Below are 27,562 nucleotides of genomic sequence, written 5' to 3'. Positions count from 1 at the left end.
AATGCTTATTATACCTTTAAACACTTGCAAAAATAATATACTTTTTCCTCGTTGTGGTGTAAAAGAGATGGGGTTTGCAGAGATCAATCTTGAACTGTAAAGCCACAGATTCATGAATCTCTGGATTAATGCCCAAATGCTTCTTCACTCCCGGTCGTTTAAGCACAGGTCTAGAGAGACTGATAGAGATCAACATATCAGAAACCACTGAATCGACTCAGGTTAGGTTACATGCATTGTAATAATTGACAGGGAGTTATTATTGGGATATAAGTAGTACATGAAACAAACTGTACCATAATCAGAGAGGGTCAAATTCATGCAGGTGCGCGGGCAAAAAAAACAAAAGCCATGCAGATAGAACACACATGATTAAGGTTAATAGTTGTTCAAGTTCATCTCTTCCCTGCCCAAAAAGAAAAAAGAAAATGAAAGGGAGAGAAATGAGGATAAATAATTAAATATGGCAAGTGTTTGGATTAAGACATGGTAGCAATTAGCAAAACAGGGCGTTTCATATTAATATAAACAGAGCAGCAAAGTTATATGGTACCTTAGACTTAGTATCCAAATATATGTTTTCCCCAAGTATCAATAGCATCTGTAAGTTCATATAATTGTTATAAATAGATGGTTGGATAAAAAGAGAACAAGCAAATTCATAAATTCATGGATGTGTAGGTAGCACAAGAAAGAAACAAAATCTGTTAGATCTACAAAACGTAATCATATTCAAGCAACACACACGTTTTATTAGGTTCATACATAATCATACGCAAGCAACATAATCATCAAATAGTTTTAGATACAGATCCATAATCTTATTTGAACTAAGTTTCCCACCTGGCAGGTCAAGTTCCTTCCTCTGTACTTCAACAAGTACCAAGAAGAGAGACAATAATTCTATCTACACAACAAAAGTCTTAGATTTAAATTAAAAGACCATGGATATCTTAAAGTAAAACAATCCTTGAAAAAATCTTAAACCTACCTAGTAAAAAATATATACAATGGGACAATGTCCGAGGGACATATAACAAATTAACAATTAACAAGCTATGAACCTTGTGACTGATTATTACAAAGCTCAAAGATGACTTTATACTAAATCAAGTTTTAATGACTCGGATGTACTATAGATTTACGTTGTTAAAACATCAAATTAAACGTTTAAAACCCAATTGGCCATGTGAGACCGGTCTGATCCGGTTTAACTATATTTGACTGTTGAACCTCTATAACCGGCTTACATACCGAACTTACCGTTGCTATTTGCTATTGCTTGCTAGTCGCGTTGATGATAGTGATGAGGTTTCGATTTCAAAGCTCATGAAACGCATCAATATCGATCTCCGTCTTCTCCATTTTCCGAAATTCAGAAAATTTCAATCACGAAAAGTATCTTCTTCCCTACCCAAATTGGAACTCGATCAGGATTCACCACAGGAGACAGCTTTCGTGCTTGGTCAGGTACTTGACACTTACCCAGATCTCAGAACACTTGGAACAGTCCACTCTAGGATCATTCTTGAAGATTTACGCTACAGTTCGTCTTTGGGTGTTAAACTTATGAGAGCTTATGCAACTTTAAAAGGTGTGGCTTCAGCACGCAAGGTGTTCGAGGAAATTCCTGAGAGAAACGTAATTATCATTAATGTTATGATCAGAAGCTATGTGAATAATGGGTTTTACCGTGAAGGTATTCAAGTGTTTGGGACGATGTCTGGATGTAATGTTAAACCTGATCATTACACTTTCCCGTGTGTTCTAAAGGCGTGTTCTTGCTCTGGGAATATTGTCATTGGGAAAAAGATTCATGGGTCTGCTACAAGAGTTGGGCTCTCTTCGAATTTGTTTGTTGGGAATGGTTTAGTTTCTATGTATGGAAAGTGTGGATTTTTATCTGAAGCAAGGCTTGTACTTGATGAGATGTCAAGGAGAGATGTGGTCTCTTGGAACTCGTTAGTTACTGGTTATGCGCAAAATCAGAGATTTGATGATGCTTTGGAAGTTTGTAAGGAAATGGAGTCTATGAAGATAAGCCATGATGCTGGCACGATGGCTAGTCTGTTAGCTGCAGTGAGCAATACAACTCCTGAAAACGTTATATATGTTAAAGATATGTTTTTGAAAATGGGGAAAAAGAGTTTGGTTTCGTGGAATGTGATGATCGGTGTGTATATGAAAAATGCGATGCCTGTTGAAGCCGTGGAGTTGTATTCCCGAATGGAGGCTGATGGGTTCGAACCTGATGCAGTCTCAATCACAAGTGTTTTACCTGCTTGTGGAGATACATCTGCTCTGTCTCTTGGTAAGAAAATTCATGAATACATTGAGAGGAAGAAGCTAGTACCAAATCTGTTGTTAGAGAATGCACTGATCGATATGTATGCGAAGTGTGGATGTTTAGACAGAGCGAGAGATGTGTTTGAGAACATGAAGTCACGTGATGTTGTGTCTTTGACAGCTATGATTTCAGCTTATGGATTCAGCGGAAGAGGCTGTGATGCAGTGGCATTGTTTTCGAAAATGCAAAATTCGGGTCTCGTCCCTGATACAATTGCGTTTGTCACAACGCTCGCTGCTTGTAGCCACGCAGGATTACTAGAAGAAGGTCGGAGTTACTTCAAACTCATGACAGATCATTACAAGATCACTCCTAGGTTAGAGCATTTGGCTTGTATGGTGGATCTTCTTGGCCGAGCCGGGAAAGTGAAAGAAGCTTACAAATTTATACAAGAAATGTCAATAGAACCAAACGAGAGAGTTTGGGGAGCCCTATTAGGAGCTTGCAGGGTGCATTCTGATACAGACATCGGTCTATTAGCAGCTGATAAACTTTTCCAGTTAGCACCAGAGCAATCGGGTTACTACGTATTGCTTTCTAACATATACGCAAAGGCTGGAAGATGGGAAGAAGTGACAAACATCAGACATATAATGAAGAGTAAAGGGTTAAAGAAAAATCCCGGATCAAGCAATGTTGAGGTCAATGGAGAAATTCATACATTCTTAGTAGGCGACAGGACACACCCGCAGTCCGATGAGATATACAGAGAGCTGGATGTTTTTGTAAAGAAAATGAAAGAGTTAGGTTATGTTCCTGATTCAGAATCAGCACTTCACGACGTAGAGGAAGAAGATAAAGAGACGCATTTAGCTGTTCACAGTGAGAAGTTAGCCATTGTGTTTGCTCTCATGAACACAGTGGAAGAAGACAGTAATAACGCCATAAGAATAACGAAGAATCTTAGGATTTGTGGAGATTGTCATGTTGCAGCAAAGCTCATCTCACAGATAACTTCTCGTGAGATCATCATCAGAGACACCAATAGATTTCATGTGTTCCGGTTTGGTGTTTGCTCTTGTGGTGACTTTTGGTGACTGAGAAACTAACTAAATGTTAAACAAAAAAAACATTACACATCAAAACGCAGCGTTTGGATGATGGTGAGAGTTACACTTTTAAAGACAATATCTTTTTGGGTTTAGACCAATGAGAATATGACACGTTATCACTGGTAATGAAAAATTCACCAAATAGATAGGCTAATCTGCAAAGCCTTCTTCTTCTTCTTCAGCTTCTGAGCTCAGGACTCAGAGATAGAGAGATAGAGAGATAGAGAGAGCGAATGGTTAGAGATAACAGTAGCAGTATTACCGATGATTATGGCCTTACGTCTCTCTACCGGATTTTGTTCCTCGACGGCGTTACTCCGTAATCTCTATTTCCCTCTCTCTGTTCAACTAATGTTATTCGAATGTCCTCTTTTCATTCTTTATGAGAGCTTTGTATTACTTTGCAGAGTATCATTCTAATTCGACCTCGGAAGAAGGAGGAAGTTGCTTCCATTATGCTTCTCGCCGCGTCTTTCAGCCTCAACGTCTAAACCATATTCATGGGTACTGATAATTTTACTTTGCTCCGTCATTGAATTAGATATTAGTTTCACAGGTTGTGAGTTTTGGTTTCATCAAGATGATAGATTTTTGTTTTTAAATAGCTCTTTAGTTTATAGATACTTGGTAGTAATGCAGTTATGTTTCTTGTTAACTTTGATTGTTAAATTTAGTACTACGTTAGATACTTTGTCTGTGAACCTTGGAACCAGTCAAAGTCTCAAAGATCGTTTCTGTTGAATTTTTGCTTAGATATTTCAAATTCTCACATTCATATATGTGGTAAAACAAATTAATTGACTTATATGCACTTTACTAGGAGTGGACTTCTGAAGTACAAAGGTGACTATTTAACAAAAAAACTCCCAAGGAAGAATCGAATTCAAGCCACAGCAGAGTACGTAGATTCAGCTTCAGATCCAGAAAAGCAAACTGGCAAATCAAGGTATCATCCTTCAGAAGAAATCAGAGCCTCCTTGCCACAGAATGCCGGAGATTCCAGGCTTTCACCTGCAGAAACTACTAGAACCATCATTGAGGTGTTATATTGCGTCTTTTCAATCAGCATAATTAAGCTATCTTTTTTTGTGAAAACGTGTTTGGACCAATGCCTTATGTTACATGCGTTGTTGTAGTGGTCACATGTTAGTTAGTTTAGTAGTTTTGCTTGCTTTTATTATGGGTTGCTTCAAATATTCATCTTCATATATGTGTTTATGGAAATATGTTCCTTCATTTTCTGTTTTCCTGTCTTTATTTTTGTTCATGATCCTTTTTTGTGCATCTAACATTTCCCGTAGTGTGTCTTGTTCAGGTGAACAATAAAGGAACCCTGATGCTTACAGGTTCAATTGGTGATGGAGTTCATGAGAATATTCTCTGGCCTGATATACCATATATAACAGATCAGAATGGAAGTAAGAGAAAAATTAATCATCCTTAGTCCCCTGTCATGATCTAATGTACCTAACACCGTCAAACTTAAATTGAATTACCCTAATGTTCTGCAGATTTATACTTTCAAGTAAAGGAAGATGAGGATGTCATGCAGTCTGTTACTTCTGGAAATAATTATGTGGTATGTTATGCATATCCTACTTACATTATATGTATAGCGAAATGGGGTATGTGTTTCCAATCCAAGCTTTGTCGGATGAGAGATCTGTTCATTTTTCTGTTTTATTAGCTAAAGCTAGAAGGCTATCTTGTGACGTTTTTCATTTTTTTGTTAATTCAACATTATTTTAAATCCAAACGCTCACACATGAATCAGTAAGCAGCCTTCTAGCTTCAATATGTTTCTATTGGTTATAGGCTTTATAGCTGACTATACTGTTCTTTGTAGGATTTTCTCTGCCTTAATCTGTACTAATCTTTAAGATGTTGTGGATGCATTGCAGCAAGTAATAGTAGGTTTTGATACAATGGAGATGATCAAGGAAATGGAGCTGATGGGTCTATCTGATAGTGACTTTGAAACTGATGATGATGAAAATGAAGGAGAAGATGACAGTGAGGATACAGGAGAAGACGACGATGAGGAGGTTTAACAATTTTTATTTCATCTTTTATATTAAGTCACTAAGGAATTCTATGAGAGGAATACTTTTGCCATGTCTTAGCATGCTTCACTAGGAACCATATTCTTGACTTCAGGAATGGGTTGCTGTTCTAGAGGATGAAGATGAAGACGACGATGATGATGAGGATGATGATGAGGATGATGACGATGATTCCGATTCCGATGAATCGCTTGGAGACTGGGCAAATTTGGAAACAATGAGGAGTTGTCATCCCATGTTCTTTGCAAAGAGAATGACTGAGGTTAACTTATAGTCTCAAATTCTAAAAAATGTGTTGTGATTCTATATAAAAACGATATGGAAGACCTTTTAACTCCTGAGGCTAAAATAGAATGACTGAGTTTAACTTTTAACACATTTGTTTTTGTCAACTTTAGGTTGCTTCGAATGATCCTGTTGATTGGATGGATCAGCCATCAGCTGGCCTTGCTATCCAGGGACTTTTGAGTCATATCTTAGTGGAAGATTATTCAGATATCCAAAAGAGACTTGCTGACATCAATTCTACAAGTACGAACGGAAACAAGGATGCAGAAAACTTAGAAGAGAAGCTTGCAGATTCATCGGAGGGTGAAAAACCAAGAAATGTGGTGGCATTTTACAAGCTGGAGATGATACGAATTCAGCTTATTACAGCACAAGGGGATCAGGTTTGCAATAAAGCTTCTCAATTATGCTATGTAAATTTATTCATGTTCGTGCGAAATGTTTTGTCTCTTCTATATTAACCGTTGTTGCATATCTGGGAAACCTGTGTTACGCTTGTTCTTGCTTTGTTTCATATTCCACTAGTCTCATGGTTCTCGTTTTCAAGTTTCACTTCTTATCTAGATTCTTCTTTTTGTTGCAAGCTTATGCTTACTAGCGTCATTTAACTTTTGGGAACAGACTGAAGTTGAGGTGGAAGATGTCAGAAAAGCACAACCTGATGCTATTGCTCATGCATCAGCTGCAATCATAAGCCGTTTAGAAGAATCTGGTGATAAACTAACTGAAGCCCTAAAATCTCTATGTTGGAGACATAACGGTGTTCAAGCAGAGGTAAATTAACTGCAACTTAACTCTAGAAGCTCTAGTTACGAACTGAAATTCAACAGGAAATTTCTGTAGGTTCAGGTTGTGTTACGAACTAAATTATTTATTTTGCAGGAAGTGAAGTTGATTGAGATAGATTCCTTGGGTTTTGACCTCAGGCTTTGCGCAGGAGCTAAAATTGAATCATTGCGGTTTGCATTCTCGACAAGGGTAAATTAGTTCTCTACTTTGATATTCTAAAATCTTGTTTCTGATTTATGTTATCTAAAGATAACTGTGTATTAACAGAGTAATTGATCATGTTATAACATTACATGCCAATCGAAACTCGTGCAGGCAACATCAGAAGACAACGCAGAAGGACAAATTAGAGAACTATTATTCCCAACTACACACCCGTCTAAGCAACCGAAGTGAACAAGTCAGAAGGAGTATTGATGCTGTGGTAGTTTTCTGTCAAGCTGCGCCAGAGAAAACAGTTCTATGAACCAAACTCCAAACAAAGCAATGCGTAGGTTTATGGAACAAACATGAACAAGTTCTTGGAGATGTAGCCCAAGAATAAATCTGTGGCATGGAGCGATTTTTCAATTGATTTTTGAACGCTGTAGTTTTGTTTTAAATTGGTTTCAAGTTTGTGGGTTACTCTGCACAAGTTGAGCATTGAAGTTTCAACCCATTCTTTAGAAAGATGCTTGCTCATGCCAAAATCCCCTCTAACAGGACCTCAATTTTGCTTTCTTTAGCTCTATCAAAGATGACAAAGCATATGGAAGAAACAATATGCAAGAGAGGTTAAAGTGGAAACAATCCTAAATCCCTTTCTACCCTCGATTTACAACGTTTTAAGATTTTGTCTAGAACAAACATGTAACTTACGGCAATTGAATTAGGTAAAAATTTAAAAGTTCTATATTATTTCACACTATTTTTGTGTGTTGTCGTCAAGCTTTTGTCTCTTTGCCTCTGGTTCCTCGGGTCGTGGCATCATCCCCATTGAAGGGTCTGCAAACTTACCATCCAGTGGAAGGCGCTCACTTGAAACCGTTGTTTTCCTCTTCTGTATTCCAGGTATCCCGTTCATGATAACTGAAGGGAGATCAGGTGGTGGCATTAAAGCAGAATGCATGCAAATCAATCATAGCTTCTTCCTCCTCCACCTCCAGCTTCTCCAATCTAAGACGGCAGAAAAAATCCTCAAGAACAGTCGTCGTACAAGCATCATCAGAAGGCTCTAATACTCTTGAATACGCATCAACAATCACACTATATAAACTGAACATGCTATTAGTTGGCTCCATAAACTTAAACTGAGGTTTCATAACCACTTTCTTCATCAAATCGTGACAAAAATGCATCCCATAACGCGCCACATACAGAGCTGTGAACTTCATAATACCAAGCTCCTTGGGTGTGATCCAACCACCAAATGCATATGGAAAATCATATCCACGTCTTAAACGCTGCTCCCTTGAGGATTGAGCGTCCTGATCAGGTTGTGCGTCATCACCTACACACTCATGATGAGTGGCTGGCTGCATTTTTGTTAGCTGGTTAACCATCATCGAAGTGCGTTCAGGTGGATCCATGATAGCAGAATAGTCTTTATCTTCCATGTGAGCAAAACAGTCAACCCCACCCACAAAAGCATGCAAATCAATCATAGATATCTCCTCCACTCCCTTGTGCATCTCCCATAATTGAAGACGTTGGTGAAAACCCTCAAGCACGGTCGACAACATACAAACATCAGGCTTCTTCAGCTTGATAGAAGACTTTAACACTTTTCTATGCGCAGTAAACAGCCCCATGTAAAAATCGAAACGGCTATCGGAAGGATCCAAGAACTCAAACGATGGTACCTTCTCTAAAGCACACGAAAATTCAGAGCTATACCGCGCCACAAACTGCGCTGTCAGCTTAATAATACCAAGCTCCTTGAGTGTGATCCCCATAGCAGGGACTCTAAATGTTAGGCTTCTTGGAATAGGAGCACGTAAAGTATCACCTATACATTCATATTGTTTACCAACACCGTGATTAGTAAGCTGAGATCCCAATGGAAGCTGCAAAAGCATATCAGGCGGCTGAGTTTGTTGTGTTAACCGGTTCATCATCACTGAAAGGCGTTCAGGTGGTGGCATGGCAGCAGAATAGTCAGCAACGTCCATGTGAGCAAAACAGTCAACACCACTCACAAAAGCAAACAAATCAATCAAAGCAGTCTCCTCAACTCCATCCTCCAGCCTCTCCAATTGAAGACAGTTAAAAAAGTTCTCAAGAACGGCCCTCGTACAAGCATCACTCTTCTTCAGCCTTTTGGAACGCACTAGTACTCTGGAATACGCATCAACAAGCACAGTGAAAATATTGAACCTGATCTCAGTTGGATCCATAAACTCAAGGTTCATACGTATTGTCTTCTTGGAAGAAGGGCGAAAAAACATAAACTCAAACAGAGGATTCATAGCCACTCTCATCATCAAAGCTTGGCGAAAACGCTTCCCATACCGCGCCACAAACTGTGATGTGAGCTTAATAATACCAAGCTCCTTGAGTGTGATCCTTAGCGGTAGATCTGTTTCTGCATTGCCTAGACACTCATGAATAGCTGAAGCATCAGGTAGTTGAGGCTGCATTGGCCATTGCATCATCATTATAAGGCGTTCAGGTGGTGGCACAGCATCGTCCATGTGAGTAAAACAGTCAAGACCACCCACAAAAGCATGCAAATCAATCACAGCAGTCTCCACACCCTCCTCCAGCATCTCTAATTGGTTGATTAAAGGGATAGAAAAACCCAGGAATTTACTTTTTACTATGAGAGAAAGAGATTCGACAGGGACGATGTGATTGATTTGCATGCTTTTATTGTTCCTTGTTTTTTTTTTGTTTTTTCAAAACGTAAAAATCATGCTTTAAAACTAAACAATTATAAAAATATTCTTTTTTTCTCTTCATTATATTAAAAATTTCTCCAAAAATATTGATGTATATATTTTACATATTATAATTTTACAAATTAATAATTCTCATTTTTTTCTCTTTCTTTTACGATCCTTCAAAAATAATTTTTATTTTTTCATCATCATCCTTAATAATGGTGTAAAAAAGTTTATGAAATTCATCATAAGTAAGAGAGTAATATTCAAAAATCAAAACAATGCACTGATTAGTGTTTAATGGATTTTTGACTACTCATATAACTATTCAATGAAAGAAAAACATACAAAACAATCAAAAATCAATCACCAAAAAAAAAAAACAGAATGTTCAAACAAAATCACATATTTGATTGACTTATACATTTTTAATTTTTTAATTTATCATTAATAAAATTTAGTCTTGTTATTAAATTGCGATATAAATTAAATTCTTAGATAATTTAAATTTATTTAAATTATATTATTAATATATAATAATAATAATAAAATAGCTACAACTTTAAAAGTTGTTGGTAAACAATCATATTTTAACAGTTAAAGTATTTAGTCAAAGCAACTACATCCAAATTCTCTACAGCTAAATTTTAAAGTCAAAGTCTCTACAGCCAAAAATTAACAACCGTTACCAATCGGGGCCATAATAATGTATGCTTTGAAATTTTGATTTTTTGCAAAAGCTCACATCTGTAAAACAATTGTTATGTATATTTTCAAACTATAATAATAGGAAATACTCTATAACATGTCATAAAAATAGCTAACTTTTTAATTTTTTCAAATATCTAGATATACATCATTTTCAGTTTGATAGTTTTATAGGCTATTAAAATAAGACAATTGATATTATTATCCATAAATTTGAATTTATGTATGTCATGTTATAAGTGACATTGTTTATAGTATTTGTAATTTATGGTAAATACTGTTTTTTTAATATTACAAATTCAATTCTAATACCATAAAATTTATAACATCCGAAAGTCTATCTTCTTTTGCTCAAATTATTTCAACTAATAGTTTTTAAGAAGTTAAACAATTGAAATATATCTATAAATTAATAATTATTAATCTCAACTATAAAATAATAAATATTAATTTATAAATAAATTAATATCACTAGAAATTTATAAAATGTTATGTTCCCAATGTTATTAATTTATAGAGGTTTTACTGTATGCCACTTATCAAATTGCCATTTCAATCTTTTGGGATATGTCATATATCAAATTGGGTCCAACCATGACAATGATATTCTTACCCTTCAATATTCAGCACACCTAGGTCTAGGCATATCAACCGGACCGAACCACAATTTTTACGTTGCAATTCCGATTCCAAAGAACCACCCAAACGGAATTTTGATAGCTGGTTAACCGAACCATTCCAATTTCCACAACCAATTGGTATTCAACAAAACCCAAATCCTGATGATAATAGCAATATACAGTAGAATTCATCTCTATAAATTAATACTTTCTAAACTAATACTTACTATAAATTAATAAATTTTTTCGGTTCCGAGTTGGACCAGTATAAAAAATGACACAATTCAATAAATTAATAAAATAATATATTTTTTAAAATCCTATGTAAAAATATGATCTCATCAATAATATCTATATATATATATATATATATATATAAATTAGTAAAATGTGACTCTAGTGGTTTGCCTATTTTTGACCTTGCATTTTGTTAAAGTTCATCTTTAATGTTTCTCATTTCATCAAAACATTTTGGTATTGTATTTTCAAATTGCATCCAAAAATTGGTTCTTCGACTTCATCATCACCATGAAAGATAATAGCAGCAATTTTTTCTAAACTCTGAACTTCTAAACATTTATCATTTTCACCTGGATAATCTAGTAAACTATTGGTATATATCATATTACGATAGCCAAGATTATAAATTAAAAAAATTCTATAAAAATGTGAATTATAAGAATCAATTATGTTTAAAAGAGCGATCTGGTTTCAATAGGGCAAAAGTTATATAATTTAAAATATGTGTGGCTTATGACCCACTTTCATAATTTTTTTGTAGTTTTAAGCTCGAACAAAATTTTCTGGGTCATAATATTCCATTCAGCTGATAAAATTATCTGGTAAAGGTTTGAGATTATTTAAAATTTTTAATTGAACTGATAACTGGATCTAGGTTAATGATTGCTTTTTTTTTATTAGTATCATTTTTGACGACAACAACATGAACCTATTTAAGCTTTACAATTACAATTCATTTGAGTCCAACCTGAGTGGGAAAAATGTAATAATTTCAAGAGAAAACTATTAAATGTGCCATGAACAGTGTTTTCTTTCCAAATCTACCATAATCGATTAAGTCTTTCCAATTGTGCCACATCAATGACAACTAGTGGACAATATAATTTGATGGACAACATTTTTGACATTTGGTGGACAACTTTAACCTCTTTGGTGGACAACTTTAATCTTTTTAGACAATTTGAATCTTGTCAGTCGCCAACTTTAACATTTTGGACAATTTTAACCCCCAGGCCCTTGGTGGACAACTTCAACCTTCGTAGACAACTTTAACCTTTTTGTTTTCATTTTGATGGACAATAATTTATGCCATAATGCCAAATATGACACATTTCGTAAGATTGAAAACAATATGACACATTTGGAAACTTTTTTTAAAACATATGGCATATTTGACAAAAATGTTTAATTTCAAAGCCCCAACAAAGAATATTCAGCTCAATCATGTGTCGAACAAACTTTATATCATTTGAAATTCACCCTAAAACAAAACTACACAATTTTTTACAACTTACATGTAAACTATACATACTTTTGAACCTTGTGTGTTCCATAGTTAATTCATAAGGATATTTAAACATAAATTTTAAGCGGTGTAAATTTTTTAGGGATTTTTGTCAAATCTGCCATATTTTTTTAAAAAGATTTCAAATGTGTAATATTGTTTTCAATCTTACGAAATATGCCATATTTGGCATTATGGCATAAATTGTTGTCCACCAAAATGGTTAAAGTTGTCCATGAAGGCTGAAGTTGTCCACCAAAAAGGTTTAAATTGTCCAAAAATGTTAAAATTGGCAATCGAAGGGGTTGAAATTGTCTTAAAAAATTAAAGTTGTCCACCAAAGAGGTTAAAGTTGTCCACCAAATGTAAAAAGTGTTTTCCACCAATTTAAGTTGTCCGCCAATTCCCATCGCTGTGGCACATTTGAAAAGACTTAATCGATTATGGCAGATTTGGAAAGAAAGAATACTGTTCATGGCACATTTGATAGTTTTTTTAAGCCGAACGTCAGTTGTGGTTTTATTATTGATATGCTCAAATTTAAGCCTGAGCTACTCTCTCAAATTAAGAGATCAATTGTAATACTTAGGGATCATATCCACAAGGACTCTAGATCACACAATAGATTTAATAATCTTTTAATTATGCTAAACAAAAATATTAATTTAAAAGCAATGCAAAACAGAATTCAAAAGTGTTGTAAATTTAGGAATTAAAAACGCTAGGCCTAGGGAAATTCTTAGGAAATCATGGAAAATCAGATCAATTAATTAAGTAAGCAGGATTCAATAATTAAGCACCGTTCTTGAACTCTAAACACAATTGTAAAATAAATTAGTTCTCACTGCAAATATTATCTAAGTTTTAAAACTCGAAAATCCAAATCTCTTTGCAAAATTCAAGTTAAAAACCAGCAATAAAATCAAGTTTAGATAAGTTCACAAAATCACTAATTAAAATCTCTTTGCAAAAAGTAATTTTGCTCACCAAAGGTTTTTGTCAGAAAAATCAATTATATTCTCATATCAATCAATAATCCTAAGATCTAAATCCAGATGACTAATCAAAAGTCTAGCTTTAAGAACAACCTATGGTGAAGAACACGAAAGATAATGAATCCAAACAATTAATCAATCTAACAATCCATGAAATCCCTAATGAGAAACTCTAAACCTAACAAGCAGATCTACTCAGACATAATTGTAAAAACACAAATCATGAATAAAATAGATAACATTAAAGATATTAAAAGAAGTAGAAAAGGAGTTCTGAATCTTCTCTCGAATGAGTCTTGATTCTTCTCTCCAAAAGCTCTCTAAAAATCTCTCAGGGATTTCTCTCTCAAAAGGTTGCAGGAAAAATTAAAGCTTCGGTCTAAACAATGACCATAAAAATCCTATATATATATTCCTAAAATACGAATAGAGACTAATGATGCAAATATGGAAAACTTTGGGGCAGTTTTGTAAATCTTCAAAACTTGTGGGAAAACTTCCGATTTGTCTTGTGGACACTGCATCGATCGACACATATGAAGCATCGATCGATGCTTGCTCTTGAGCTGGTCTCCCAACTTCGTAGCTCAGCCTCAATGCTTGATTATGCTCCAAATCCTCCTATTTAGCTCCATTATACTTCCATCCATGCTAAATCCTATAAAGACTCAAAAGACTCTAAAAATACCAAAAAGACTTTGGGAAAAATGTCAATTAAATCATGAACTTACACAAAAACGCCAATTAAACCCTGAACTTTCCCTAAGGCCATTTAAATCATCCAATTGTGTTGACAAATCTAATTAAACATCACATTTTATAAAAAACACCAATTAACACATCGCGAAAAATTGGGTAACAGAAGAACTAACATCCGTTTAACACCGTTAATATCTGTTAAATTTAACCCGTTAGACTAATTAAAAAAAACTCGAAATCCCCAAATCATTCGATCCCTAATTTTACAAACCCTAAAAATCGATTTCGCATCATCCTCTCTTCACCTTCTCTTTTTCACGATTTTGAGATATGAGTTGCAATTTTGGACAATCAAATTGTGAGAACAGAGGACGGGGTTGCCATGGTTTTCCGAGAAAGTGTCATTGCGGCTTAGATGTTGCCATCTACATGTCGAGTACGAAGCAAAACCCATGAAGACCTTACTTTCGTTGTCCAACCAGAGGAGATGTAAGTAACTAATTTTGTAATGAATTTGTGTTTTCTAGCTTTCTTTGATAAAAGTTAATCAATTAACAATTGTAGGAGCATTTGTTTAAGTGGGTGGAAGAAGGTGTGTACGAAGAGGTTGTCGAGGCATTGCCGAAAATCTCCATTATTAACAATGAGATAAGCAATGCAAGATCTGAGGTTGCTGTCGAAATTGATGGGTTAAAGACTCAGATTGAAGAATTGAAGGAAGATGCAATGTTTAGCAAAAGAGAACTTAATAAATGGAAATTGATGATATTGTGCTTGGTATGCCTTTGCGTTACTGTAATTGTCATTGTAATTCTAATGTGTAAAACCTCAAAAGGAACATTTGTTCTTGGTTACTAGTGTCTTTGTGTTTTGTCTTTGGTGTAGGATCTCATCGGTTGTAGTTGTGTGTCTTTGTATTGTGTCTTTGGTAATGAATAAATTTGGTTTGGCTATGAGTTTCACAAAACAAAAAGGAGGTTGAAAACAAAAAGCATTCATAATGAAAATATTTAGTTCACACAACTAGTTGAACCATAACATCGATCCACGTTCAACACACTAAACCAAAGAAGACAAAAACAAACAAACCTAATGAAAAACATTTGGTTCACACAACAACAAACAGCATTCATGAACACTCAAACCAAACAAAGTAACAATTCATTCATAAAGATAATCTAGGAGGAACACTGAAACCATGATCCATATCGACCAAGTTCTTGCTCTTCTTGTCCTTGGGATCCTTGTTGAGCTTGTGACCCAACCACTGGTCCTTGGGATCCTTGTTGAGCTTGTGACCCAACCGTTGGTCCTTGGGATCCTTGTTGAGCTTGTGACCCAACCCTTGGTTCTTGTGGTTCTTGGTTTTTCCTTGGTCGACCTCTTGGTCTCTTTGGTGCACTTGAAACCACAGTAGGATTTTTGCAGCCATGCTTGTTTTGCCCTTGTTGGAAGCAGTTAGAGCATGTCATGACCCTCTTTTCCCGTGACATCTTATTTGACGAAGATGAAGATTCATTTCTTCCTTTCCTCCTTGCATAGTTAGACGGTCTTCCTGGGTTCCCTCTTCTCCATGGTGGTGGCAATACAGCCAGCCTATTCAACCTAGGCCACAATTGCATCCCTTGGACAGGCCTAATACCATCCCTATATCTCTCCACCTTATCCTTGTGTAACAAGCATCCACATAGTCCTCCACCTTTTCTCTCTTTCCTATTATCACACATGCAACATGAACACAATGGATTCCAACCATTTGCCACTTCCTGCAACCACAAGTTCTCTCATTCATATCAACACTATAGCCAACACCATTCTGATATACCTCATGAATGTTGTGTCTTGCCATATATCTCTGACAAGCTCCTGCCCCAGCTATCATTTTTTCAATCTCCGCATGAGCTCTCTTTGTGAACCGTGTCTTCATCCGGTCAGCTATGACAAAGCGCTTTGCATTTTTAACCATGCATTGCCTCCTTATGTCCTCTAGCATATCCAATAAAGGCTTCTTCCTTGCCTGTCTTATAGTTCTATTAAAAGACTCACTTAGATTGTTGAGGTTGTCATTGCAGAGAGTACCAATCCTAAAGAAAGCGCTGCTCCAGGTAAGTGGATTAGTAAGCTGCAGGGATGCGTAAGCTTGAGGATTGTAGGCCTTTAGCTCTGCCATACGATCATTAAACTCTCATGTGGTGTAGCTGCGTCCTATTTTCCAAAAAATCCATTGTAGTTGTTGATCGTGGCTGTCTCTTTTCCAGTTCTCCATTATGTGTTTAGCACACTGTCGATGCTCAGCATGTGACAGAACGCTATGGATAGCTTTGACCAAGCCTTGAAAAAAGTAACATTTGTTAGACCTATCATCGATTGTATAGTATAAATAACACTTTAAATATACTAATAGTAGACTCACCGATTGTTTATTTGAAATGAGGGCGATATTCCTCATTGTATGAAGACCCAAACTTGCAGCAATAAGTCTCACAAACCAATCCCAATTATCATCATTTTCTATTTCTACAACTGCCCAAGTAAGAGGAACAATTCTATTATCTCCATCTCTACCAACAACAGCTAGAACATGACCTTTCATATCCCACTTTAGGAATGCTCCATCCAATCCTATGATAGGTCTACATGTTTCTTTCCAAGATTCTTTCTGTGATTTAAAACAAATATATAACCTAAAGAACCTCTGCTTGCTTCCAACTACCGGCCCTGGGATTGTCTCAATCTCAAATTCAGACTCTTTGTTTTGCTGCAAAACCTCTGCTTGATAATCCCATATACGCGCAAACTGGGATTCATGACTAGCTCTTTTTGCTTTCATAACTATAGTCTTTGCCTTTGCATATTGGTCTGGAGTCACCTCCAACTTATACTCTCTTTGTATCTCAGCAGCCATTTCGTATTTAGTAATCTTTGGATTCAATCTCAGCCTTTCCTCAAACAAAAAAGCAATTGTAGACCGATTCAACATCTTCGAATAGCCTGACCTCACATATATATGCTCATTGACATATACTTCTATCTTCATCTTATGCTTCCTCTTCTCATATGAACAATAGACTCTCCAAGGACATCTCAAACCATCATCATCCACATAACAACACTTCGCACCAACTATCAAAGCTTGAGACCTATAGAGTTTAATATCGTACCTTGTCTTTAACGAGTACATCAACAATGCAAGCTTGAATTCTTCAGGAGAGTTGTACGTTTTCTCCACTACTAACAAACCCTCTGGATCGTCATCATCTCTACGACCTCCATCTTCTTTGTCTTGGACCTCGTCTTCGTCATCAGATGACAAAGGATCTGGAATTTTGTCATCGTCCCATATATCATCACCGCTGTCGGAATCAGAACCATCTTCTATTCCTCTAACAGCCTCTGGGAAGTCGTCTGCAATGTTTGCGTTAACATCTTCTTCCACACCCTGCATTTCGTTATCTTCACCACCAACTCCATCATCAACATCATCGAAGTCGTCATCATCATACGCCACACAGTCATCTTCACTGTCGTGCTCCACTTCATGCTCCACTTCAGCCTCAATAGCCTCGTCTTCACCGCTTCTTTTCTTCTGTTTCGATGCCGTTTTTTAGCTTGACCTTTATCACCGGCCACTGATACAACTTCTTGAGCACCAAATCCTTCTCTGACCTCAACCTCTACAGCTCCAATTCCTTCGACATCAGCCTCCGAAGCTCCAACTACTTCGATTACCTCAACCTCTACAGCTCCAATTTCTTCGACATCAGCCTCCAAAGCTCCAAATCCTTCGACTACCTCAACCTCTACAGCTCCAACTCCTTCGACCTCAGCCTCCGAAGCATCAAATCCTTCGACTACCTCAACCTCTACAGCTCCAACTCCTTCGACCTCAGCCTCCGAAGCATCAAATCCTTCTCCGACCTCAACCTCTACAGCTCCAACCTCCGAAGGTCCAACTCCTCCGACCTCGTCCTCTTGAGCTTCATACATAATTAGACTATTTGATTCATCTCGCGGTGGATCTTCAACTCTTTCTCCAACAAACGAAATCACACCCTTGTTTTTAACTTTCGGCACCAAATCGATTTTTAGGGTTTGTAAAATTAGGGATCGAATGATTTGGGGATTTCGAGTTTTTTAATTAGTCTAACGGGTTAAATTTAACAGATGTTAACGGTGTTAAACGGATGTTAGTTCTTCTGTTACCCAATTTTTCGCGATATGTTAATTGGTGTTTTTTATAAAATGTGATGTTTAATTAGATTTGTCAACACAATTGGATGATTTAAGGGAAAATTCAGGGTTTAATTGGTGTTTTTGTGTAAGTTCATGATTTAATCGACTTTTTTCCCAAAAGATTTTATAAATAAGACTTATTTCATGGCTAAAACACGTAAAAAGTATGATATATCAATTATGATTACTGATATACAAATACGAGTAGGCAGTATAAATATATTATCCTATCAAAAGGATATTAAAAAAGTGAGTTGATTTGCTTGTACATTTTTACTTTTAAGTTTTAACTAAGCTCGTACTACTGTGCCGACCGTTCAAATTATAAAATCAACAGTACTTTGGTTCCGGATTCGAAAAGTCAACTGTACTTCCATATCTAAATGCATCTCAAATGTCAACTCTACCATCTCGATTAGATAGAGATATATCTACTTCTAAAAATTTGGAACCAATTTGGAACCTACTATTAATAAAAATTTTAAAAAGAGGAAAATGATTCGTTGTGATTTAGAAGTTTTTTTATTAATAAACCCCAAAATCGTTGCCTATATTTTTATATTTAAAGTAACAAATTTTTGATCCACACATAAGCCAAATTTACCACCCATCTAAACGGAGTATAAATCAATCTCTTACATCTATATATATATATATTTTTGGAGATGTTTATAAAATAAATCTTAGAGTTGTTAATTATTTACAAGCCATGCCACTGGATCAATTACAAACGGGTCGGAAAAAACAAGGATCCGCGTGTTTTTCTGGATCCTTTATAATTGTATTCGGATGGCTCTTTATTATTGATCACTAATTGAGAAACGAAACCCTTTTCCAAATAATTATAAACCTAGATGTTGTTGCGGGACTCACAATTCTATGGATCAAGCGGAGGAGGCGGCAGTTCTTTATCGTGTTTTTATTGGATTAAGATCAACTCCAGTGATAAAACCAATCACGACCCTAGAGGTAAATTTGATTACTATCTGCTAGTTTTTTGTTTTTGTTTTCTTTGATTCTAAACAATCGATATGATTATGGGTTTGTTTTGTTTCTCAACTGCAGCTGTTTGATCCGGTGGCTGGTAGGATATTACGGCGTTTGGTATGGCTTTGCGGTTTGTATGGTTCTGACATTTGAAATTATTCAATTTCTTATTAGAATCTGTGACTAACTTTATCGTTTTTATGGTGCAGTTGGCTTGGACAGAAGAAGAACCACGAGACTGCTTTCATTTCGTAATTGGATCTCCCTGGTAAACTCATCTTACATCCTTGAACTAATAATCCTTTTGTTATCAATTTTCTAGATTTGATGTAAATACTGATTTTTGTAGAGGTTGAATGTATATTTTCTGTTTATGTTCTAGGACAATTCGTTAATCTCAGAATTGTGTATTTCTGCTTATGTTCTAGGACTTAAAACGGAGAGGTTCAATTATCAATCTCTTGACCATAACACACTTCGTTAGTTTATTTGATAGACAGTGACAACACATAATAAACACATGAACCACATATATTGGTGGTATTCTTATGCTACACCAAGTATATGGAATAATGTTGTATGAAGTAGTATTCTTTCTACACAAGGTTATTGATGCTTCTTGTGTTCCATAGAATATTGGTGGTGTCTCATTTGTACCATGATCGCAAGACTGCTTAAAAGCAGAGGATGTGTGGGAGAAGATATTGGTGATGTATTTTTGTTTTAGCTCGGTTTCTGGACCATTTTTCTCTATTGTTAAACCAGCAAACTGTATATGAAAGTGATTTCTTTAGAGCTTGCAAAGCCACAAGCTTAGTCTTCATTGTTGTATGTTTTGTTTGCTGTATAGTGTGGTTTAACAAGGATTATGATGAGTAACCATTGTTTTGTTTCTCTGTTCTTTTGTTAATGGCAAATTCAGAGGATGATTAGGCTTGCAAGCATGACAGATACGGAACATGTTTCCACTTCTCCAACCAAACCATTTAGCTGCTGAAGAATTTCTTCTCAAACCAACCATTTAGCTGATGAAGCATTTGTTAAATCCTCAAGTTCAGAGTCTTCTTGAAAAGGTAACCAACCAAATTCTTAAACTACCAAAAAGAAAAAAAAAAAAGAATAAGAATGTTCATATATTTGAAAACTAAAGGCTGAAGAATTGATTAACTGAAGTCTGAATTTGTTCTTGCCCGAGTGAGCCCACATCATTTTTTCCATTTAGCTTATGCATTAGAGAACTCAAGGTTATGTATTGGCTTTGCTGCTAATAAATGTTTTCCCTTATCAGTTGCCCACAACACACCCAACAGTAGGATTATTTCTAGAGAAAGAAAAAAGAGGATACAACAAAAGCTTGAACGGTCTCACGTGACGCTTGCCCACAAGAAAAGTCACGACGTAGCAGCTATAGCCAGCTATGGCTAGAACTTGAACAGAGAGGTAGCCGTATAGCTCATTGATATCATGGACAACAACAAGATGGCGGACCTGTGGATGGGAAAGCATAGTCTCCAAGAACGAGTGGCCACATGTTATCTACAAGTGATCAAAAACCCTTATATTACCATATGTGAGTTCAAAAACGATGTCCATCAGAAACCCAACATCAAAATCAGAAACACTTTTAAGAAATCAACAACAGAAAGAACAGATTTTTTATTTACCTGGAACCGATACTCTTATATGCATAAGAGGAATTGTGGAGATGAAAACGATATGGAATTTTGGAGATATGGAATCTAAATTTAAAAAGGCTTCCTAATCTATTATTTCTTATTTGAATATGAAAGAATCATAACAAAGAACTTATGATTTTTCAGATTTGAAAAAAAAAAAACAGAACGTCAAAGATATAAGAAAAAAAAGAATTAACGTTTTTTTTTGCTGGAAACAATCAGATTTAGTTGGTGGAGACAAACAAAAACAATAATATTATAATAATAGGATACAAAAAAACAAAAAGCAAAAATATTATAATAATATTTGATCCATACTAATAAGTAATAGTTAATATATTAAAATAAAGAGATTTGATCCATACTAATAAGTAAAAAAATAAAAATAAATAAAATATCCAATTACAAAACACTCCATTATTTTAATCGAATTGCACAATTATAAATACAAAAATGTTAAAATATGTATAGATGAAACCACCTAAATTATGTTTGTCAACCCGTAAATCGGTATAATAGTTTATAACATTTTTATAACTGTAGTATACTCATCTAATTATAAAAAACAAGAGTTACAAATATACTTTAAATACATTGTAAATAAAAATTCCAAATGATAACAACAGTATAATAGTTTACTAAGGTAAACTATATGAATAATAATGATATTTTAAATTTGTAACCGGTGGACAAACAATAGATATACACAATAGGAATTATACAATATATTATACTTTAAAACTATAGTACATTTAAAATATATAAAACACATTATTTACATATGTAGATAAAATAATAAATAAATAATTTTATGCATTGTTAAAAAAAAAAACTATAGTCCCGCGGTGTACCGCGAGTGAATATCTAGTAATGTCTTAAAATTAAAATAATTTTTTTTAGCCTAAACTCTGCAATTGATTTGGAATTGTATAAGACTACCTTGCCACAAAAATTCTAAAACAAGGGGAAAGTCTAAGATTTAAGAGAATAGTTTACTAGTCTTTTGAATATTTTGATCACAGTCTCCAAGTTAAAGGGTAGCATTGGAGCGTGAATCATCTTATCACGGCTTCATGTCATTTAATAATCTTGATGTGCTGTTTGCTAGTAGGAGTTGGGAATCTTATGCGGAAATAGGTCTGAAGGTGCATGCATGGTTGCTATATTTCTTAATCGGGAAATTCCAACAACATTGATAACTCATAACTCTTATTACTATTAAGAGTACGACACCGACAAAGAAGTTATTTTAGACGAACAAAATTCTATAGACATGAAATGATACTACGTATCATAAGACGTACAACTGTAAACTGTGATGAAAAGATTTGGGTTACTTTTTTTTTACAAAAGTTTTATTAGTATGCCTCTAAATCTGACCAATCTATTAGTATCTCTATACCCACACTGGGGATTGATCTAGTATATGTGATTTATTGTAGATGATATAGTTTGGTTTTAGAATGTTCAAATCGAGCATATCACATGTAGATTAAATAAGATTAGATAAGAAAGATCATAAAATACTATCACTTACATAATACTTTTAATCATTTTTATTAGGATAGTATATCCAAAACCAAGTTTAGACTGACTGAAGAAACACCTCCAAAGGCTGAAATAAACATATATAAAAATGAAAATAGAAAGCTACTGAGATCTTCACCTGCTCATCAAGTTTATCATTTGAGAGCGATTTATTGTTTTGACATATATATATATATATATATATATATATATATTCTTGTAGCCACATATTTTTAGTCAACTATATATTCTCGATCGATCACATAGAGCTAACAAAGTCAACAATATCAACCACATCTTGGAGTATAGAGTTGGAGGAATTCACCACCCTACAATTCAATCTGATTTGTCCTTGAGTTCCTGTGAGAGGTGTGATATTTCCCATCCTATTCATCGCCTCAACAAACGCATTGAAGAAGGTTTGTGTGCTATTGGCATAAGATCTCACCAAGGGGATTGTGTCAGTTGCATTGGGGCTAGAGAACAACTCTTGGTCGCTCTGGATAAGACCTTTTCGCTCACCAAAGTTAACGTAGTATTTGTTGTCGAAAACCGTAGGCGTACGCAGATCAAAATCCACCAAGGCACTTTGGTTACCATTACGAGGACACAATCCTCGAAGATTTTGGAGGTAAGTAGTGTTGAGAGTAGGGTCGGGTAAACCGGTGTTGCTAAAGTTGTATAGTCTGTTTATAATAAACCGGCACTGGTTTTTACCAAATGTGTGGCCACCTAAACAAAAGAAAGAGCATAAGATCAAATTAATAACAAAACTCAGCTGATTACAACTATATGAATTGGTGTTTAATATCCTTTTATTAATTTACCAGAGAGCGCAACGAGATCAGAAGGACGGTCGAGGCCAACATTTCTAAATCTATCTTTAAGTACTTGAAGTGTGGAGGATGGACCAGGAAGATTTGCATTAGCGAGTTGCAAAAATGCTTGTAAGCTGTCTCTTCTCCCCAAAGGAACTCTCCAAGAAGGACCTCCCGCCTATGATATCATTCAAAAATTTTAATGCGTAAAGAATAAAAACATGTTATATAATTTCATAGATGATATTACTCAAAGGAAGGTTTTTCTTAATTTCCAATATTTTCTTGAAAAATTTAATTATATATATAATTAAATTCCTAACATAAAACGTAGTCTTACCAATTTTATTATTGTGATAAGATCTTTTTTTGGTTTTCAATATAGTAAACGACCTATCCAATTTTCTTAACAAGAACAGATTGTTGAGCGTATCCGTGCATGAGACCGTTCTTGGGCATTCCCTCTCCACTGCGGCTTTCATGCCGAATTTGCGTTTCCAAATGCATCTTTCTATGTTCAAAACGATATCGTGTTGACTAACGAGATTGATGCATCACAAGTCACAACCCTTTTAAAGTCCAAAATTTACCATTTGTCAAATTGTTAGTCAGTATATTACATCCATAAATATAAAGTTGAATCTTTACCACCAGTACGATGTAAACATTGAGTGTTTTTTTTTTTTTGTAATCCATAAATACCCTATTTTACGCAATAAAGATAAAATATCGTGAATAAACTAGACTATTGAAATGTTTATATACAATCTCATTTAAATAGGAGTATATAATAAAATTCAAATAATAAAAGCAAATGATAATATGAATAAAAACATGAAAAAATCATTAATATGATACATATTGTTAGTTTGTTACATACAATAGTTAGCAACGTGGAAGTGAAGACGAAGGATACTCGCGGCAATACGAGGGTCTGACCTTAACTCGTTGACAATGGTATCTCGTACGATGTTGGTAACGTTAGGACATGAAGTGTCGTAAAAGGTAGGAGTAAGCTGAGCATCGGACAAAAGCATAAGACATCCCAATGTGATTAAGATTCTCCATGTGAACGAAGTAGAAGAAGAAGAAGCAGAGAACTTCATCTTTTACAAGGAAAAAAATAAATAAAAAAACTCTTTGATTGGGTTTAATGGAGAGGATGAGTAAAGAGTGTAAAGTCCATATCTTAAAGAATCCTTTTATAGCCAAAATAGGTCAATTCTGAAGGCATATAATTTGTTTTTTTCCTCTCGTATGAAAGCATTTCTTTCGAACAACAAATAAAGGTTTTTCTTTACGTCAACTAACGATACGTATCATGTATTATTCCACGTACGCTAGCTATGTATCTCTATCTATGTAAAGATAGAAGAATAAATCTAAAAATCTCAGTTTAAATATCAGTACACGTTAATTTTGTTGACAAATGTTTAAAATTTGTCTCTATATACATACATATACTTATTTAAATTCGTAAGGTTTTTGCCTTGACCCTAATGTTTATAGTTCTCCCTAATTGACTGGTGAGGTGTGCTGGTAGTTATATTTGGGTCTCTGGTCGCGTTGGATTTGTGCTTTCATCTCTGTTGATTTGCTTCTAGGAGTCTTTGTTGTAAGCTTATCCGGTCTTTCTAGTGCTTTCGGCGTTAACGGGGTTCTATAGGGAAGCTTTGTGGGAATCTCTTGTGCTTTTGTTCAAATATAGAGTTTAGTTTGTTTTTCTCCTTCTTGTATTATCCTTTGGTTTTAATATGTTTTCCTATACTTTAGAGTTTTGTTTTCCTCTTTTGGGCTATTGACTCTAGGGTCATTTATGTAGTCCACCGGCTTATGTTTCTTTCTTTTGGGCGTTATAATCTTTTTTGATGTGAAACCAATTTTTTAAATAAAATTTCAGATGACCAAAAAAAAAAATAACTAGATTCTTTAAAAAGTACTAGCTTTAGTCCTTTTTTGGCTATGGACAATATAGCATGTAAAGCAAATGCATTTCAAACCTAACTTTCTCTAGATAGAGAAAATAATGTAAGAGTTGTTTAGGTTATTACGAGTTAAATTAAGCATGTGAAAGAATGCACCATTTCAATTAAAACGGGAGAATGGCATCGACAATTTTGTTGTCAATACAGACCGATAGACAGAGACACCAAAAGGAGAAGATAAAGACAAATGAGAAGAGCTTCTCATCAAATGTTGGTGAGAGAGAGAGGGTCATCGAGCTGCTAAAAGATCTTTAGCTAAGAAAACTGCGGTAATTTGGCTTTGAAGGGTGAAGAGAAATTATACAACTATAAGATGGTTGATGGTAAAAGAGAACATATATTAAGTATAATGATATAAAGCACGATGTATGTGACCATTTCAGATTCTACCTAAAACTATTTTTTAAACAAAGACCAGTGAGATTGGTAGTGTAATTGATAAAATATAAGAATAGTGATAAACTACGCAATTAGAAAAATTAGTCAATCACAAAAACGTTAGTAAAAACTTTACTTTACTCTCAGCTTTTAGCACTATTATATTAGAGTAACAGTTTAGTGTTTAAGCTTACAATTTCGTATGTTACCAGTCAGATCCATTAATTAGATGGAAATATTTTGTAAAATATGTTTTGTATGTAAAACTAGATTGTGCAATATGACTCTTGCACCTGTCTTGGATTGGACAAACGCAAACAAGATTATACACAATAATATCTAAAGCTCTTGGTCTGATTTGGTATCTAAAGTAGCCATGTGAGACCGGTCCGATCCGGTTTAACTACATTTGATGTATATAACCTCTATACCCGGAGACACAACAATTTTACCGTTACTATTTTGGTCACGCATCAAAGCGAGTGATGATGTTCGATTTCAAAGATCATGTGAACGCATCAATGTCGATCTCCGTCTTGTACATTTTCTGAAGCTCAGAATCACGGAATGTATCTTCGTCCGTACCGAAATTGGACAGGAGACAGGCTTTCGTGCTTGGTCACTTGGTCAGGTACTTGACACTTACCCAGATCTCAGAACACATAGAACAGTCTGGTCCAGAATCATTTGGGAAGATCAATTCGTCTTTGGGTGTCGGACTTATGCTTATCTGGTATCATCACGCAAGGTGTTCGATGAAATTCCTGACAGAAACGTTATCATCATTAACGTTATGGTCAGAAGCTATGTAACTGATGGGTTTTACCGTAAAGGGATTCAAGCTATGTCACAACGCTCGCTGCTTGCAGCCACACAGGATTACTAGAAGAAGGTCGGAGTTATTTCAAACCCATGACAGATCATTACAAGATCACTTCTACGTTGTGAGCATTTGGCTTGTATGGTGGATCTTCTTGGTCAAAGAAGCTTACACATTCATACAAGAAATGTCAATGGAACCAAACGAGGGAGAGAGTCTGGGGAGCGCTATCAGTTAGGAGCTTGCACGGTGCATTCTGTAACAGACATTGGTCTACTAGCAGCTGAGCAATCGAATTACAACCAAGCGTATTGCTTTCTGACATATACGCAAAGGCTGGAAGATGGGTTACAACGTATTTATTTCATGTGTTCCGGTTTTGTGTTTGCTCCTGTGGTGGTGACTACTGACTACTGACTACTGACTACTGGGTGACTGAGTAACTAAATGTTATACAAAAATAACATTACAGATAAAACGCTGCTTCTTGATGATGGTGAGTTTTGGTTTCCTCAAGATGTTAATAGACTCTAGTTTTTATAAATAGCTTATCTTTATGTTTATAGATACTTTGTAGTAAATGCAGTTATGTTTCTTGTCAAATTTAGTACTACGTTAGATACTTTTTCTGTGAACCTTGGAACCAGTCAAAGTCTCAGAGATTGATTCTTTAGGCTTTCTTCTCATATTCATATTTGTGGTAAAACAAATTCATTGTCTTGTTCAGGTGAACAATAAAGGAACCCTGATGCTTTCAGGTTCAATTGGTGATGGAGTTCATGAGAATATACTCTTGCCAGATATTACCATATATAACAGATCATAATGGAGGTAAGAGAAAAATTAATCATCCTTAGTTCCCTGTCATGGTTTGTTCTACCTAACACTGTCAAACTTAGTTTTAGTTTGGGTTTTAGTTTTAATTGTGTTTGTGAAATTTGTTTCATTGTGTTTGGTGTTGTGTAATTTGTATAGCGAAATGGGGTATGTGTATGGTATGTGTTTCGAATCCAAGTTTTGTCGGATGAGAGATCTGTTCTTTTTTCTGTTAGATTAGCTAAAGCTAGAAGGCTATCTTGTGACGTTTTCCATTTTTTTTGTTTTGTTAATTCAACATTATTTTAAATCAAAACGCACACACATGAATCAGTAAGCAGCCTTCTAGCTTCAATATGTTTTTATTGGTTATAG

At 35.2% G+C, this 27,562-nt stretch overlaps 2 protein-coding genes, 1 long non-coding RNA gene and 3 pseudogenes across 10 annotated transcripts; 3 read left to right on the top strand and 3 right to left on the bottom strand.

The window, feature by feature from the left end:
• The first annotated feature begins 1,243 nt into the window (after nucleotides 1-1,243).
• LOC104783943 (uncharacterized protein At3g49140) lies at nucleotides 1,244-7,208 on the top strand. Of its 2 annotated transcripts, XM_019244695.2 has the most exons (12): nucleotides 1,244-3,450; nucleotides 3,582-3,718; nucleotides 3,807-3,903; nucleotides 4,220-4,439; nucleotides 4,715-4,817; nucleotides 4,911-4,978; nucleotides 5,301-5,444; nucleotides 5,557-5,724; nucleotides 5,861-6,133; nucleotides 6,372-6,524; nucleotides 6,633-6,728; nucleotides 6,855-7,208. In XM_019244695.2, the coding sequence occupies exons 2-12, from the start codon at nucleotides 3,664-3,666 to the stop codon at nucleotides 6,933-6,935; spliced, it is 1,458 nt and encodes a 485-aa protein (XP_019100240.1). In that variant the 5' UTR covers nucleotides 1,244-3,450; nucleotides 3,582-3,663; the 3' UTR covers nucleotides 6,936-7,208. The 2 variants fall into 2 exon arrangements, with proteins under 2 accessions (XP_019100240.1, XP_087366545.1); XM_087510419.1 differs by lacking the exons at nucleotides 1,244-3,450; nucleotides 3,582-3,718; nucleotides 3,807-3,903 and having other exon boundaries at nucleotides 4,300-4,439; nucleotides 4,701-4,817.
• On the top strand, nucleotides 1,330-3,446 carry LOC104780739 (putative pentatricopeptide repeat-containing protein At3g49142 pseudogene; annotated as a pseudogene). The gene has a single exon (XR_015596911.1). The product of XR_015596911.1 is annotated as a putative pentatricopeptide repeat-containing protein At3g49142 pseudogene (transcript).
• A 235-nt stretch (nucleotides 7,209-7,443) lies between the features above and the next one.
• On the bottom strand, nucleotides 7,444-9,286 carry LOC104783942 (uncharacterized). Its single transcript, XM_010509037.2, has 4 exons — nucleotides 8,554-9,286; nucleotides 8,033-8,481; nucleotides 7,735-7,981; nucleotides 7,444-7,523 (listed from the first exon to the last, which is right to left on the bottom strand). Exons 1-4 carry the CDS (start codon nucleotides 9,284-9,286, stop codon nucleotides 7,444-7,446), a joined length of 1,509 nt encoding a protein of 502 aa, XP_010507339.2.
• A 5,839-nt stretch (nucleotides 9,287-15,125) lies between these two features.
• LOC147946017 (uncharacterized) lies at nucleotides 15,126-17,934 on the bottom strand (annotated as a pseudogene).
• Nucleotides 17,935-18,858: 924 nt separating this feature from the next.
• LOC104780738 (uncharacterized) lies at nucleotides 18,859-20,931 on the top strand. 5 transcript variants are annotated; one of them, XR_766806.3, is made up of 5 exons: nucleotides 18,859-19,149; nucleotides 19,246-19,284; nucleotides 19,377-19,435; nucleotides 20,090-20,240; nucleotides 20,456-20,931. It is a non-coding gene; the product is annotated as an uncharacterized LOC104780738 (long non-coding RNA). The 5 variants fall into 5 exon arrangements; XR_766805.3 differs by having other exon boundaries at nucleotides 18,879-19,149; nucleotides 19,246-19,297; XR_002037719.2 differs by having other exon boundaries at nucleotides 18,986-19,149; nucleotides 19,246-19,301.
• A 1,667-nt stretch (nucleotides 20,932-22,598) lies between these two features.
• On the bottom strand, nucleotides 22,599-24,303 carry LOC104783940 (peroxidase 34-like; annotated as a pseudogene). The gene is made up of 4 exons (XR_015596913.1): nucleotides 24,065-24,303; nucleotides 23,600-23,757; nucleotides 23,198-23,366; nucleotides 22,599-23,102 (listed from the first exon to the last, which is right to left on the bottom strand). The product of XR_015596913.1 is annotated as a peroxidase 34-like (transcript).
• Nucleotides 24,304-27,562: the final 3,259 nt, after the last annotated feature.

The sequence above is a fragment of the Camelina sativa genome, chromosome 4 (genome assembly GCF_030686135.1).
Source record: "Camelina sativa cultivar CO46 ecotype springtype chromosome 4, ASM3068613v1".
Taxonomy (NCBI): Eukaryota; Viridiplantae; Streptophyta; class Magnoliopsida; order Brassicales; family Brassicaceae; genus Camelina; species Camelina sativa.
The sequence above is the reverse complement of the archived record's forward strand: the minus strand, read 5'-3'. Positions and strand labels throughout refer to the sequence as shown.

Bases quoted from the DNA above. Each gene is read 5' to 3' on its own strand.
- LOC104783942 (XM_010509037.2), bottom strand. From the start codon at position 9,286: ATGCTGGAGGAGGGTGTGGAGACTGCTGTGATTGATTTGCATGCTTTT. The intron at 7,982-8,032 runs GTAGGTGATGAC...TCAAGGGAGCAG, and splicing joins CAGCCACTCATCATGAGTGT to CGTTTAAGACGTGGATATGA. The intron at 7,524-7,734 runs GTACGACGACTG...GTAAGTTTGCAG, and splicing joins AGAGCCTTCTGATGATGCTT to ACCCTTCAATGGGGATGATG.
- LOC104783943 (XM_019244695.2), top strand. From the start codon at position 3,664: ATGATTATGGCCTTACGTCTCTCTACCGGATTTTGTTCCTCGACGGCG. The intron at 4,979-5,300 runs GTATGTTATGCA...GATGCATTGCAG, and splicing joins CTTCTGGAAATAATTATGTG to CAAGTAATAGTAGGTTTTGA. The intron at 5,725-5,860 runs GTTAACTTATAG...TGTCAACTTTAG, and splicing joins TTGCAAAGAGAATGACTGAG to GTTGCTTCGAATGATCCTGT.